This window comes from Oncorhynchus kisutch, linkage group LG30 (assembly GCF_002021735.2).
Source record: "Oncorhynchus kisutch isolate 150728-3 linkage group LG30, Okis_V2, whole genome shotgun sequence".
Classification (NCBI taxonomy): Eukaryota; Metazoa; Chordata; class Actinopteri; order Salmoniformes; family Salmonidae; genus Oncorhynchus; species Oncorhynchus kisutch.
Genome location: NC_034203.2, coordinates 47,689,508 through 47,705,196, shown reverse-complemented (window position 1 = coordinate 47,705,196; position 15,689 = coordinate 47,689,508). Strand labels below are relative to the sequence as shown.

General features: G+C 40.5%; 1 protein-coding gene across 2 annotated transcripts in view; it reads left to right on the top strand.

The window, feature by feature from the left end:
* Positions 1–14,398, top strand: part of yipf1 (Yip1 domain family, member 1) — a 31,710-nt gene extending 17,312 nt beyond the window's left edge. For both annotated transcript variants that reach the window (XM_031809999.1, XM_020474217.2), the window contains exons 2-10: positions 1,609–1,665; positions 4,282–4,448; positions 5,783–5,863; positions 6,500–6,587; positions 9,592–9,708; positions 9,882–10,048; positions 10,223–10,405; positions 12,027–12,141; positions 13,751–14,398. In XM_031809999.1, the coding sequence (XP_031665859.1) occupies positions 1,629–1,665; positions 4,282–4,448; positions 5,783–5,863; positions 6,500–6,587; positions 9,592–9,708; positions 9,882–10,048; positions 10,223–10,405; positions 12,027–12,113 (927 nt within the window). In that variant the 5' untranslated portion in view covers positions 1,609–1,628 and the 3' untranslated portion in view covers positions 12,114–12,141; positions 13,751–14,398. The remainder of the gene's footprint in view (positions 1–1,608; positions 1,666–4,281; positions 4,449–5,782; positions 5,864–6,499; positions 6,588–9,591; positions 9,709–9,881; positions 10,049–10,222; positions 10,406–12,026; positions 12,142–13,750) is intronic.
* The last annotated feature ends 1,291 nt before the right edge of the window (positions 14,399–15,689 follow it).

Sequence of the window (15,689 nt, the reverse complement as noted above, 5' to 3'; positions counted from 1 at the left end):
TTCTCTCTACGGAACACAATGGACTGTTTTCTCTACGGAACACAATGGACTGTTCTCTCTACGGACCACAATGGACTGTTTTCTCTACCGACCACAATGGACTGTTTTCTCTACCGACCACAATGGACTGTTCTCTCTACGGAACACAATGGACTGTTTTCTCTACCGACCACAATGGACTGTTTTCTCTACCGACCACAATGGACTGTTCTCTCTACGGAACACAATGGACTGTTTTCTCTACGGAAGACAATGGACTGTTCTCTCTATGGAACACAATGGACTGTTTTCTCTACGGAACACAATGGACTGTTTTCTCTACGGAACACAATGGACTGTTTTCTCTACGGAACACAATGGACTGTTTTCTCTACGGAACACAATGGACTGTTTTCTCTGCGGAACAATGGACTGTTCTCTCTACGGAACAATGGACTGTTCTCTCTACGGAACAATGGACTGTTTTTTTATGCATTCACACGGCCATCGATAGTTTCTCTTAATGCATTCACACAGCCATCGATAGTTTCTCTAAAATGCATTCACACAGCCATTGATAGTTTCTCTTAATGCATTCATACAGGCATCGATAGTTCCACTTCTCTTAATGCATTCACACAGCCATCGATAGTTTTGTCTCGATCCAGTGTTCTTTGTCTAAACTTGTGACTTTCCAACCCCACATTTCTCAGCGGTGTGAAGGAGGCATCAAGCACGGCTACGGTTTGCAAATGTACCTTTTTCTCCCGGTTGAAATAGATTCCACGTTAAACAAGGTACACATGTTAATTGAAATGCATTCCAAGTGACTACCTCATGAAGCTGGTTGAGAGAATTCCAAGAGTGTGTAAAGCTGTCATCAAGGCAAAGGGTGGCTACTTTGAAGAATCTAAAATATATTTTGATTTGTTTAACACTTTTTTGTTTATTACATGATTCCATATATGTTCTACAATGTAGAAAACCCATGAATGAGTAGCTGTCCAAACTTTTGACTGGTACTGTGTGTGTGTGTGTGTGTGTGTGTGTGTGTGTGTGTGTGTGTGTGTGTGTGTGTGTGTGTGTGTGTGTGTGTGTGTGTGTGTGTGTGTGTGTGTGTGTGTGTGTGTGTGTGTGTGTGTGTGTGTGTGTGTGTGTGTGTGTGTGTGTGTGTGTGTGTGTGTGTGTGTGTGTGTATATATAAATAGATATATTTAAAACACAAAATATTACATAACCCTCCCCTGGACCAGATTAAAATAATACTAAACCCTTCCCTTGACTGAAATTGAAATAACATGACCCTCCCCCAATTTCCTCCGGGTACCCATCCTGTAAATGTTGATCGGTCCGACGCTGATTGAGCTAGCAGTGCTGAGTTAGTTTTATCATCTGCATTCAATCGTAGTGAACAAACAAAACGGTACTTACATTGACTATGCACTGTATATGTTTACATGGTATTGTTAGCCTGTCAACCTCTATCCTCTGAAAAAGCTACTGAGTGATGATCATTGAATCCAATTGAACAAGTTTATCCACATTTCCTGCATCGTTACAGTGCCAGCAGTGTAATGGATCTCTATGGAGAAGCGTGTATCTTGACACTAATCTTCTTTGTCTCCACAGACTCTTGATTAGTCTCCTACATGGCGGCTAACAGCGATTTCCTCTTAACATTTCAAGGTGAGTGTTTATAGCCTGTAATGCAATTCAGATACAGCATGACACCACTGCTGCTCAGTCTTATAGACTGTATACATTATAATGATAATAATGCCATTCAGATCAGTGGCGGCTCCTCTGAGGAGGAAGGGCAGGACCATCTTCTTTAGTGAATTTCATAAAAATAGAAATAGTGAAGCGATAAAGTTATTATTATTAGATACAACTATACTAAATATGTTCACGTCACCAAATAACTGATTAAAATACACTGTTTTTCAATGAAGGTCTGCAGTAGCCTCAACAGCACTCTGTAGGGTAGCACCATGGTGTAGCCGGAGGACAGCTAGCTTCCATCCTCTTGGTACATTGACTTCAATACGAAACCAAGGAGGCTCATGGTTCTCACCCCCTTCCATAGACTTACACAGTGATTATGACAACTTCCAGAGGATGTCCTCCAACCTATCAGAGCTCTTGCAGCATGAACTGACATGTCCACCCAATCATAGGATCAAAACATGTATCTAGTACTGAAAGCATAAGCTACAGCTAGCTATCACTGCAGTGCATAAAATGTGAGTAAATAACCAAAGAGAGAGACAATATTTTAATATTTTTGAAAAAAATAATTTCTTCAAAAATCCTGATATTACCAGGTTGTGCCCACTAGATGGTGGTATTGGGCATTTATTTCTGAATCAGAATCTCATAACCTTCCTCTTTACAAACATTCTGAATCAGAATCTCATAACCTAACATTCTGAATCAGAATCTTTGTCATAAGCTTTCTCTTTACTAACATTCTGAATCAGAATCTCATAACCTAACATTCTGAATCAGAATCTTTGTCATAAGCTTTCTCTTTACTGACATTCTGAATCAGAATCTTTGTCATAACCTTTCTCTTGACTGACATTCTGAATCAGAATCTCATAACCTAACATTCTGAATCAGAATCTTTGTCATAACCTTCCTCTTTACTAACATTCTGAATCAGAATCTTTGTCATAACCTTTCTCTTTGCTAACATTCTGAATCAGAATCTTTGTCATAACCTTTCTCTTTACTAACATTCTGAATCAGAATCTTTGTCATAACCTTTCTCTTTACTAACATTCTGAATCAGAATCTCATAACCTTTCTCTTTACTAACATTCTGAATCAGAATCTTTGTCATAACCTTTCTCTTTACTAACATTCTGAATCAGAATCTCATAACCTTCCTCTTTACTAACATTCTGAATCAGAATCTCATAACCTTCCTCTTTACTAACATTCTGAATCAGAATCTCATAACCTTTCTCTTTACTAACATTCTGAATCAGAATCTTTGTCATAACCTTTCTCTTTACTGACATTCTGAATCAGAATCTTTGTCATAACCTTCCTCTTTACTGACATTCTGAATCAGAATCTCATAACCTAACATTCTGAATCAGAATCTTTGTCATAACCTTTCTCTTTACTAACATTCTGAATCAGAATCTTTGTCATAACCTTTCTCTTTACTGACATTCTGAATCAGAATCTTTGTCATAACCTTTCTCTTTACTAACATTCTGAATCAGAATCTCATAACCTTCCTCTTTACTAACATTCTGAATCAGAATCTCATAACCTTCCTCTTTACTAACATTCTGAATCAGAATCTCATAACCTTCCTCTTTACTAACATTCTGAATCAGAATCTTTGTCATAACCTTTCTCTTTACTAACATTCTGAATCAGAATCTTTGTCATAACCTTTCTCTTTACTGACATTCTGAATCAGAATCTTTGTCATAACCTTTCTCTTTACTAACATTCTGAATCAGAATCTCATAACCTTCCTCTTTACTAACATTCTGAATCAGAATCTCATAACCTTCCTCTTTACTAACATTCTGAATCAGAATCTCATAACCTTCCTCTTTACTAACATTCTGAATCAGAATCTCATAACCTTTCTCTTTACTAACATTCTGAATCAGAATCTTTGTCATAACCTTTCTCTTTACTGACATTCTGAATCAGAATCTTTGTCATACCCTTCCTCTTTACTGACATTCTGAATCAGAATCTCATAACCTTCCTCTTTACTAACATTCTGAATCAGAATCTCATAACCTTTCTCTTTACTAACATTCTGAATCAGAATCTCATAACCTTTCTCTTTACTGACATTCTGAATCAGAATCTTTGTCATAACCTTTCTCTTTACTAACATTCTGAATCAGAATCTTTGTCATAACCTTTCTCTTTACTAACATTCTGAATCAGAATCTTTGTCATAACCTTTCTCTTTACTAACATTCTGAATCAGAATCTTTGTCATAACCTTTCTCTTTACTGACATTCTGAATCAGAATCTTTGTCATAACCTTTCTCTTTACTGACATTCTGAATCAGAATCTTTGTCATAACCTTTCTCTTTACTGACATTGTGAATCAGAATCTCATAACTTTTCTCTTTACTAACATTCTGAATCAGAATCTCATAACCTTTCTCTTTACTGACATTCTGAATCAGAATCTCATAACCTTTCTCTTTACTGACATTCTGAATCAGAATCTTTGTCATAACCTTTCCCTTTACTAACATTCTGAATCAGAATCTTTGTCATAACCTTTCTCTTTACTAACATTCTGAATCAGAATTTGACAGTTCTGAGAGCCATTTGGGAGGGAACGGAGATGCGACTACCATCAGTATCGAGGACACAGGGGCAGGAAGTCATAAACCTCAGAAACAGAGGAGATCTGCACCGGTGACATCCTTCGAAGAGGACAATGACCCATTGGCTAATGACGACAAGACTGAGGTCAGAAAAATACATACACTATATGACCAAAAATATGTGGACACCTATTGGTCGAACATCTCATTCCAAAATGATGGGCATTAATATGGAGTTGGTCCCCCCTTTGCTGCTATAACAGCCTCCACTCTTCTGGGAAGGCTTTCCACTAGATGTTGGAACATTGCTGCTATAACAGCCTCCACTCTTCTGGGAAGGCTTTCCACTAGATGTTGGAACATTGCTGCTATAACAGCCTCCACTCTTCTGGGAAGGCTTTCCACTAGATGTAGGAACATTGCTGCTATAACAGCCTCCACTCTTCTGGGAAGGCTTTCCACTAGATGTTGGAACATTGCTGCTATAACGGCCTCCACTCTTCTGGGATGGCTTTCCACTAGATGTTGGAACATTGCTGCTATAACAGCCTCCACTCTTCTGGGAAGGCTTTCCACTAGATGTTGGAACATTGCTGCTATAACAGCCTCCACTCTTCTGGGAAGGCTTTCCACTAGATGTAGGAACATTGCTGCTATAACAGCCTCCACTCTTCTGGGAAGGCTTTCCACTAGATGTTGGAACATTGCTGCTATAACAGCCTCCACTCTTCTGGGAAGGCTTTTCACTAGATGTTGGAACATTGCTACGGGGACTTGCTTCTAATCAGCCACAAGCATTAATGAGGTCGGCACTGATGTTGGGCTATTAGGCCTGGCTTGCAGTCGGCGTTCCAATTCATCCGAAAGGGTTTCAATGGGGTTGAGTTCAGGGCTCTGTGCAGGCTAGTCAAGTTCCTCTACACTGATCTCGACAAACCATTTCTGTATGGACCTCTCTTTCTGAACGGGGGCATTGTCATGCTGAAACAGGAAAGCGCCTTCCCCAAACTGTTGCAACAAAGTTGGAAGCACAGAATGTTCTAGAATGTCATTGTATGCTGTAGCGTTGAGATTTCCCTTCACTGGAACTAAGGGGCCTAGCCTGAACCTTGAAAAACAGCCCCAGACCACTATTCCTCCTCCACCAAACTTTACAGTTGGCACTATGCATCCGGGCAGCTAGCGTTCTCGATTTCATACACCTGTCAGCAACGGGTGTGTCTGAAAGGAGTGTACATATACATTTGTGTATATATAGTGTAGTTTACCACGTTATAACGTAACATTGACAACATATAGGCTGTAGTCGGTAAGCACTTAGTTGCAGCCCAGATGTTGTCCATGTTTGGTTCAGAAAATAAAGCACTTGCCATATAAAAGCCCATTTTGATGTTTCTGATAATTAATCTGATTCTGTGATTGTTTTGTTACCTGATGTGAGTTCTATCGTTATAAAATACAGGTTTTCTTTTCCTACAGCTGTTGTCTGGGCAGAAGAGAAGTGCTCCTTTCTGGACCTTTGAATATTATCAGACATTCTTTGACGTAGAGACACACCAGGTACTTCAACTGACTTCATCTGTGCATCTGAATTGAGTCGGCCAAACAAATAGGCCTTTGAAAAACATAATAAATGTTTTTTGAAATGACATTTTCAATATGTTTTTAAGAACGAATGAAGTTCCATTGGATCAGGATCTGATTTCTATTTGCGGGGGTAAACGGCTAACTTCCTGCCATTTCAACACACGGTTTGTGTAGAAAGAATTGCACTTTTATAATGCTATTCTACACATTTTGTCATGAGGCGAAGAGAAAATGTTGCAGTTTAAAAGCACCTTTCCTACAATTCTACACTTGTTGGCATGGGTCAGAGAGAGAAATGTGTTGTTTTATAGCTTGTCTCATGCTATTGTTCACATTTGGCATTGAGGCTGAGAGATTTAAAAATAAAAAAAATTCAATGTCTTAGTTGTCCTGCATTTTTACACATATGGCCCATGACCTCCAGGTGACCCATAACCCCAAAAATGTGACCCAGATGACCCATAACCCCAAAAACAGAACAAAAAGTTGGGGGCCCCATGCCCTGTGTGCCCTTTCCATCCCTGCACAGGATAGGCGTCCGCCTTGGGTTTGTAATCATGTATTTATTATACTTCTGTGTCGTAATGACTTTGTCTTTGTTTCCTCTAGGTGAGAGAGAGAATCCTGGGGTCGTTATTGCCATGGCCAGGGAAGAACTTTGTCCATCTCTACATCTGCAACAACCCTGATCTTTATGGTGAGCATGCATCCTTCCTACTAGTCATGACCTGAAGAGTTGTTATCCTAACCTAAATGTTTAACGTTAGCGCCAGCTGTCGGCTAATCAGCCACTTAGAGACTTATTTTCAGCCGTCTACTTTTTCCACTTCATATAAAAGGTTACTTATAATTAAACGTTTTTTATTTTTTTTGGTTAGTCCGTCGATCCCGCTACAATGAACGATATGCATCTTCTACCAATCTATTGACAGGACAGGCGCCTCTCAGTCACAAAGCGAGCGTTGACATGGTTACGTAGTCCCACCTCCCGGTACAATTTGTGTGCGTTGTGGTTGGTTGCAGTTGAGGGAGAGGGAGAGAGCATGACGTCCCATGTGGTAACGATGATGCTAAAAATCCACGACTTAATTATTGTTTTCTGACACATTAATTTATTTTCTTTCGCGTGTTTCACAGAGCCAGCCAGGTGGAGTCGTGGTGCTATTTACTGTGTGTTGATTTGCAACTGAACAGCCAGTGTTGACAAGTTTATAAAAGGTGTCCAACTGACTGAATAAAATTGATCTCATACAGTGCATTCGGAAAGTATTCAGACCCCTTGACTTTTTACACATTTTGTTACGTTACAGCCTTATTCTAAAATGGATGAAATCGTTTTTCCCCTCATCAATCTACACACAATACCCCATAATGACATCACAGTACCCCATAATGACATCACAGTACCCCATAATGACATCACAGTACCCCATAATGACATCACAGTACCCCATAATGACATCACAATACCCCATAATGACATCACAATACCCCATAATGACATCACAGTACCCCATAATGACATCACAATACCCCATAATGACATCACAGTACCCCATAATGACATCACAATAACCCATAAAGACATTACAATACCCCATAATGACATCACAATACCCCAGAATGACATCACAATACCCCATAATGACATCACAGTACCCCATAATGACATCACAGTACCCCATAATGACATCACAGTACCCCATAATGACATCACAGTACCCCATAATGACATCACAATACCCCATAATGACATCACAGTACCCCATAATGACATCACAGTACCCCATAATGACATCACAATACCCCATAATGACATCACAATACCCCATAATGACATCACAGTACCCCATAATGACATCACAATACCCCATAATGACATCACAGTACCCCATAATGACATCACAGTACCCCATAATGACATCACAGTACCCCATAATGACATCACAGTACCCCATAATGACATCACAGTACCCCATAATGACATCACAATACCCCATAATGACATCACAGTACCCCATAATGACATCACAGTACCCCATAATGACATCACAATACCCCATAATGACATCACAATACCCCATAATGACATCACAGTACCCCATAATGACATCACAGTACCCCATAATGACATCACAATACCCCATAATGACATCACAGTACCCCATAATGACATCACAGTACCCCATAATGACATCACAGTACCCCATAATGACATCACAGTACCCCATAATGACATCACAGTACCCCATAATGACATCACAGTACCCCATAATGACATCACAGTACCCCATAATGACATCACAGTACCCCATAATGACATCACAGTACCCCATAATGACATCACAATACCCCATAATGACATCACAGTACCCCATAATGACATCACAATACCCCATAATGACATCACAATACCCCATAATGACATCACAGTACCCCATAATGATAAAGCATAAACATTTTTTTTTTGTTGACATTTTTGCAAATGTATTAAAAACTGAAATATCACATTTCCATAAGTATTTAGACCCTTTACTCAGTACTTTTGGCTGCACCTTTGGCAGCGATTACAGCCTCGAGTCTTTTGGGTATGATGCTGCCTGAGAAGTTTCTCCCATTCTTCTCCACAGATCCTCTCCATCTCTGTCCGGTTGGATGGGGAGCATCGCTGCTCAGCTATTTTAATGTCTCTCCAGAGACTAAAACATACTTGGCGACTTTTCTTAATTAGATGTTAAATTGCGCGACTAAAACATTCTTGGCCAAAACGTAAATTAATAACAGTTTTCTTGAGGTATCTTAGATTCGTTCTGTGGATTTTGAGGAAGTGAAATAGACTACATGGGGGACAAACATCATTCATCAGTGGGTGTTTGTTTTTGCAGACTCTACAATCACATGTGCTCTACAAAAACGCGCTAACAGCCTCTTGCTAGGTGCTCACTTGAATTAAAGGGGAACCCAGAAATCAACAAGCCGTCTTCTAATGAGGTTTAAGCATTGTTGTGGGCTTAGAACATCCAATTATGTTGTTTTTCTATTACAAAAGTGTGATTTTTAAAGAGCGAAAACCTGGAAAAACAAATCCTTTAATTTATTTTTCAAGATAATACAGGATATTTACTTAATTTTTCTGTTTTAATAAAATACATAATTTGAAGAGAACATAATTGTGGCAATTAATATCTTGCAGGAAGACAATAAATGAGACTTTAATCTCACAAGATTCAATGTTTAAAAAGGTTTAAATAGTTTTGTTCGTCTAGTCCTAGACCGAGACAAAACAACACACACACCGAACTCATATGTTTTCACTAATTTCAATGGTAAAGTCATGTCTTTCCAGACAATACCACAATGTGAGAGGTAAACTCGATAAAGTATTCAATCATTTTGCTGTGTATTTCGGATGGAATTAAGGCATAAGAATGTACCAGAGGCCACCAAAATAGAGCTCCTTCTGCAAAACATTTTGAACACAGAGGGGCACCCGTCTGGCTACTTTTTCTATTTGTCTGGCTACTCTATGTACTTGTGGATAACACTGAGTGTATAAAGGCACCTGTGTCTTGATGAGGGCATTCAACAAGTGGCAGAATAACATTCAACCTCATCAAGTGGATTCAGGGACGTGGAAGCAGCATTTGAAACTGGCATCGTCAAATACTACAGATTACTGATACCGTCTCTGTGTCCTCCAGGTCCCTTTTGGATCTGTGCTACTCTGGTTTTTGTCATCGCCATCTGTGGAAACATTTCTGACTTCCTGTTTTACCTGGGGGAACCACAGTATAAATACGTCCCAGAGTTCCGGAAAGGTGAGTGTCATTTTAAGTTTTTCAAGGGTCAAACAAAACACAGGATAAAACTGACTCCTCCACTTCCCAAGACTCAGTCAAATAGATACTGAACACAACAAATAGTCCCGTAAATGTTTTAGAAAATAATGGGATTGTTGCTACTGTTTCTCTTGTGTGTTTTTATTTCCCAGTGACCATTGCGGCCACGGCGATCTACAGCTATGCGTGTCTGGTTCCCCTGGCCCTGTGGGGCCTGCTGGTCTGGAGGAACTCCAAGGTTATGAACGTAGTTTCTTACTCATTCCTGGAGATCGTCTGTGTCTACGGATACTCCCTGGCCGTCTACATACCTGCTGTGGTAAGACATGACACACTGTTTTGTGTCTGATTACGTGGCATTGTTTATATTTTATTAGGTTCTATAGTGTCACATTTACTTTGTTGCAATGCAAATGTTGAGGACATGTTTATTCCAGTCTTTTTTTACATGTTATATAATGTTGTAGTTATTGACGAGTGTTGTTGTTGACAGGTGTTGTGGATCATCCCGTACGAGGCCGTTAGGTGGTTTTCCATTGTTGTGGCTCTCTGTCTCTCTGGTTCCATCCTGGTCTTGACCTTCTGGCCCGCCGTCCGTGACGACCAGCCCCGGGTTGCCATAGCGATCATGACGGCCATCGTGGCGCTCCACATCCTCTTGGCGTTCGGTTGTAAGGTAAACATTCAGAGAGAAAAAAAACACACCTGGGCCGTGTTCATTAGGGCACAGTGTAGCAAAACGTTTCTAAACGTTGTGCACCATGGAAAACCAAAATGAGTGTTTCTTATTGGGCAAGTGCAGACCGCTTTTTTTTCTTATTTTCGTGCCTAGTGAACACGACACCAGCCTTACGGAGTTGGGTTGTTCCTGGTCATGTAATACAATGTCCTGATTTAACAATCACCGACTTGACTGACCCAGTTTACATAACCTCACCTGGCTGCACCAATGGTTGCATCTCCAAATGGGACCCACACAATGACTTAATTAGCTCAGTTACCTCCTCACTATTCTACTGGAGCCTTGTAGCGTGGCAACTGCCTGAGCGCTACACCAAAGACCATAGTATCTTTGGCTACACTCCCTCTTGACAGCGCATGAGAAAGAGACTTCGACGTGTGACTACAGCCAGCTAGCTACTCAGGAGAATCACATGTCTCGAAATGGGTGCCTTTTTGGACATGCAAACTTTTAAAAAGAAAAAATATCTTTCAACATTCAATTGCATGGAGGATATGTTTAGCCTACAGAAAATACTGTGAAATTGTAAAAATAATTATGATAATGCCCTTTTAGTGTAAGTGCTGTTTGGAAATACATTTCAGCCTGTTTTGGTGGGATGGAGTTTTGGACTGCTTGGTGACATCACCAGGTGGTAAATGTGTTAATAGGCCAATAAGAAAGAGTTCTAAATCTCTCTGCCAATAACAGCTAGTTTTCAGTTTTCCCCTCCCCACTCACAGCACTCCCAGACAGTCCAAGCAAAATTATTGCTTATTAAATTGCTCTTTACTAAGAATCTATTTTTGTTTCTTTTTGACCATTGTAATTTAAAATAATCACAGTAAGGTACTTAATTGTTACCTAGAAAAAAAATGATATAATATTGGATAAAAAAAAAAAAATCAATCCCAACTTTCAATTGAGTGAACAGGGTTGACATGTTGAGCTTGACCACCTTAGTCAAAGATGATCAAATCATTTATAAATAGACCAAAAAGAGAGAGAAGACTTACTTCAAAAGGCACCAATTTCGTGGAACGACCTGTCTACTTACAGAGAGAGATTGGGTGTCAGAAGGGCTTAATAAGAAAAAAAAGACTGACAGGAAATGAGGTTCATCCAAAATGGCACCCTATTCCCTATCTAGCGCACTACTTTAGACCAGAGCCCCATGGAAGCCTATTCCCTATCTAGCGCACTACTTTAGACCAGAGCCCCATGGAAGCCTATTCCCTATATAGTGCACTACTTTAGACCAGAGCCCTATGGCACCCTATTCCCTACATAGTGCACTACTTTAGATCAGAACCCTATGGGGCCCTATTCCCTATATAGTGCACTACTTTAGACCAGAGTCCTATGGCACCCTATTCTCTATATAGTGCACTACTTTTGACCAGAGCCCCTGTTCCTCTCTAGCTTGTTGGTCTCGAATGTGTCCCAAATGGCACCCTATTCCCTATGGGGGTCCTGGTCAAAAGTAGTGCACTATAAAGGGAATGGGGGTGTAATTTGGGGCAGAACCCCGGTGTTCTCTCAGAATAAATTATTTGCTGTGTTTCTTTTCATCCAGGCTTACTTCTTCAGTACGTTGGAGGTTGAACACACTGCTGTTGATGCTGTGGTGGGCCATGGAACCAAGTCGTCTCCAACCATGTAGATGCACAGAACTAATACAATGTCCTGAGGTAAATGGTGGAACTAAAGATATTTGCGTTGTAGACATTCATTCTTCTACTGGCGGTCTTATATAGCCACTTGTTTAACTAATATAATAATAACATGTTAGCGGCTCCTTCACCGCAGCCAACGTGAGTAAAATATAATAATAACATATACCATTTACTAGATGCTTTTGTTCAAAGCAACAGGTTATTGAACTAACCTGTAATTAGTGTTGAGAGATTAACCAACATGTCTTTTTTTGGGGGGGGGGGGTTATTAAACAACTTATTGACGGACTCCGGTTCGATTACTTGAATTCCGTTTTGTTTTGTGAGCCCAACGCTCCATTTCTATAGAGAGAACTCAAATCATTCATGAGAGAAGTCTGAGAAATCAAGTCAAGAATTATGTGGGACGCTGGACTGAATGGAGTTGTAGTTTTCATACAGTAAATATTCAGCCTAGCTTAGCAAAGACACGTGGTAATTAACTACAATGACCACAATCCATTGCGCCATTTTTTTCTCAGCTGAGAGACTAATCAGAGAAAAAGAGGCGACGCTAGAGGTTTCAATCTCGCCAAAATAAACCCAATACATTTCTTTGGGGTTATTTTGGACCTAAGCTTGTCGCCTGCCTTCCCGCCTTCGGGACAACGACTCCCCTTGTTAGGGGCGGAGACATAAGCATTTCGTCATTATATACAGATCTCTGGATGGATACCTTTTTACGCCTGCAACTACATTACGTTATGTTGCGTTCCATACACACAGATCGCATGTGAGAGGAATGTTCACAACACAACGACGAGGGACAGAGACAGTTTGTGAAAGTATGCCTTATCTACTTTAAATAACTAGTTAAATGATTTTAGTCAGACAGCTTTGCAGCATCCTAGTTAAATAGGATGACTACAGACAGTACAGTTTGGGGAACATAACGTTAGATGGTCTGACTGCTGACTTACTGTCTGATCAGAGATGAGGTGATAACTTTGAGGATTTAAAAATAATAAAGTCATCAAATAAAAAATAAGCAATATACACAACTGAAATATATTATTATTTCATAGTAATTTCCTATGTTTCTATTGATGTCGACCCAATATGGACTTGACAGAGACAATGGAATATTTCAAATGTTTTGGCAATTGAATGTTCATTATTTTTGGCTTTGGAATTTGCGTTAAAAAGCTCTCAAATAATGTGAACGTAATACATTTCATGTTAATAAATAAATAAATAATCGAAAGAAGAAAAAAAACGTGATAACTTTTTTTTTTATAATCGAAACTGAACTGACCTCAATAAGCACTAATCGCTCAGCACTTCCTGTAATACACACATGTGAAAAGACTTGTGAATGTTTCATGTGGTTTTCCACGCCACTGTACTGGCGTGTACATTCCACTGTGAGTAGATAAGGCTTTAGTGGTGGATATTTGATGTTTTTTTTACTTATTGTCTACAAATGTGTGAGTTAGCATAAAACCATTTCTTATTTATGTACCACCACCTGTTTTGTCCAACGTCATCTGACACCAGACTTCCTGTCCTGGAAATTATTTTTCCTTCCCACAGTGAACAAGTGTTATTATTTTTTAATTGCAACTGTCTCCTGTTACCTTATTAGGTAGAATCAAGTTGCCGTGGCGATGGTGTCATGGTGTCGTCTTGGTTACCGACCTGCTGCACCGACCTTGCCTGGGTGGGTCTTCCTGCTAAAGCCCTTTAAGACACAGTAACGTGTTACAGCACGACACACACACACACACACACACACACACCTGGATTGTAATCATTTGGTACCAAAAGGAAGAAAATGGTCTGAAACAATAATAAACGCATATTTGCGTTTTCCGTTGCACAGTGTTTTAAAATGTTTTTCATGTGTATGTACTAATGAACACGACCCTGGTCCGAAGACCTGGGTTATTTACCAAATGGCACCCTATTCCCTATATAGTGCACTGCTTTAGACCAGGACCCCTATAATGCACTATAGAGGGAATAGGGTGCCATTTGGAACTTCTGGAAACGGACACTGGTGGTGACAACAGAATGTTTTTTCTAATGGGATGGTGTCTGAACTGTCTGCCTTAACGATATAGAACTAAAAATGAGTAGTGTTACTGGGTAGAGCCAGTCCCTTCCTTGTTTAACTAGTCATAGTTTTACTGTTATATATATAACTATACAACTTGATATTGATAAGACACTGTTCACAAAAAAAATGTCATTTGAAAGACGCTTCTTTGTATTAAAATGTTTTTCATTGTTACCGAGTCATTACTATCGCATATACTAAATGTACAGAAAATATCTGCTAGAGGTCCAGATACTGCCAGTCCTCTGTCTCCATTATACACTGCTAGAGGTCCAGATACTGCCAGTCCTCTGTCTCCATTATACACTGCTAGAGGTCCAGGCCTCTGTCTCCATTATACACTGCTAGAGGTCCAGGCCTCTGTCTCCATTATACACTGCTAGAGGTCCAGTCCTCTGTCTCCATTATACACTGCTAGAGGTCCAGTCCGCTGTCTCCATTATACACTGCTAGAGGTCCAGTCCTCTGTCTCCATTATACACTGCTAGAGGTCCAGTCCTCTGTCTCCATTATACACTGCTAGAGGTCCAGATACTGCCAGTCCTCTGTCTCCATTATACACTGCTAGAGGTCCAGGCCTCTGTCTCCATTATACACTGCTAGAGGTCCAGTCCTCTGTCTCCATTATACACTGCTAGAGGTCCAGTCCTCTGTCTCCATTATACACTGCTAGAGGTCCAGTCCTCTGTCTCCATTATACACTGCTAGAGGTCCAGTCCTCTGTCTCCATTATACACTGCTAGAGGTCCAGATACTGCCAGTCCTCTGTCTCCATTATACACTGCTAGAGGTCCAGATACTGCCAGTCCTCTGTCTCCATTATACACTGCTAGAGGTCCAGGCCTCTGTCTCCATTATACACTGCTAGAGGTCCAGGCCTCTGTCTCCATTATACACTGCTAGAGGTCCAGTCCTCTGTCTCCATTATACACTGCTAGAGGTCCAGTCCGCTGTCTCCATTATACACTGCTAGAGGTCCAGTCCTCTGTCTCCATTATACACTGCTAGAGGTCCAGTCCTCTGTCTCCATTATACACTGCTAGAGGTCCAGATACTGCCAGTCCTCTGTCTCCATTATACACTGCTAGAGGTCCAGGCCTCTGTCTCCATTATACACTGCTAGAGGTCCAGTCCTCTGTCTCCATTATACACTGCTAGAGGTCCAGTCCTCTGTCTCCATTATACACTGCTAGAGGTCCAGTCCTCTGTCTCCATTATACACTGCTAGAGGTCCAGTCCTCTGTCTCCATTATACACTGCTAGAGGTCCAGTCCTCTGTCTCCATTATACACTGCTAGAGGTCCAGTCCTCTGTCTCCATTATACACTGCTAGAGGTCCAGTCCTCTGTCTCCATTATACACTGCTAGAGGTCCAGTCCTCTGTCTCCATTATACACTGCTAGAGGTCCAGGCCTCTGTCTCCATTATACACTGCTAGAGGTCCAGTCCTCTGTCTCCATTATAC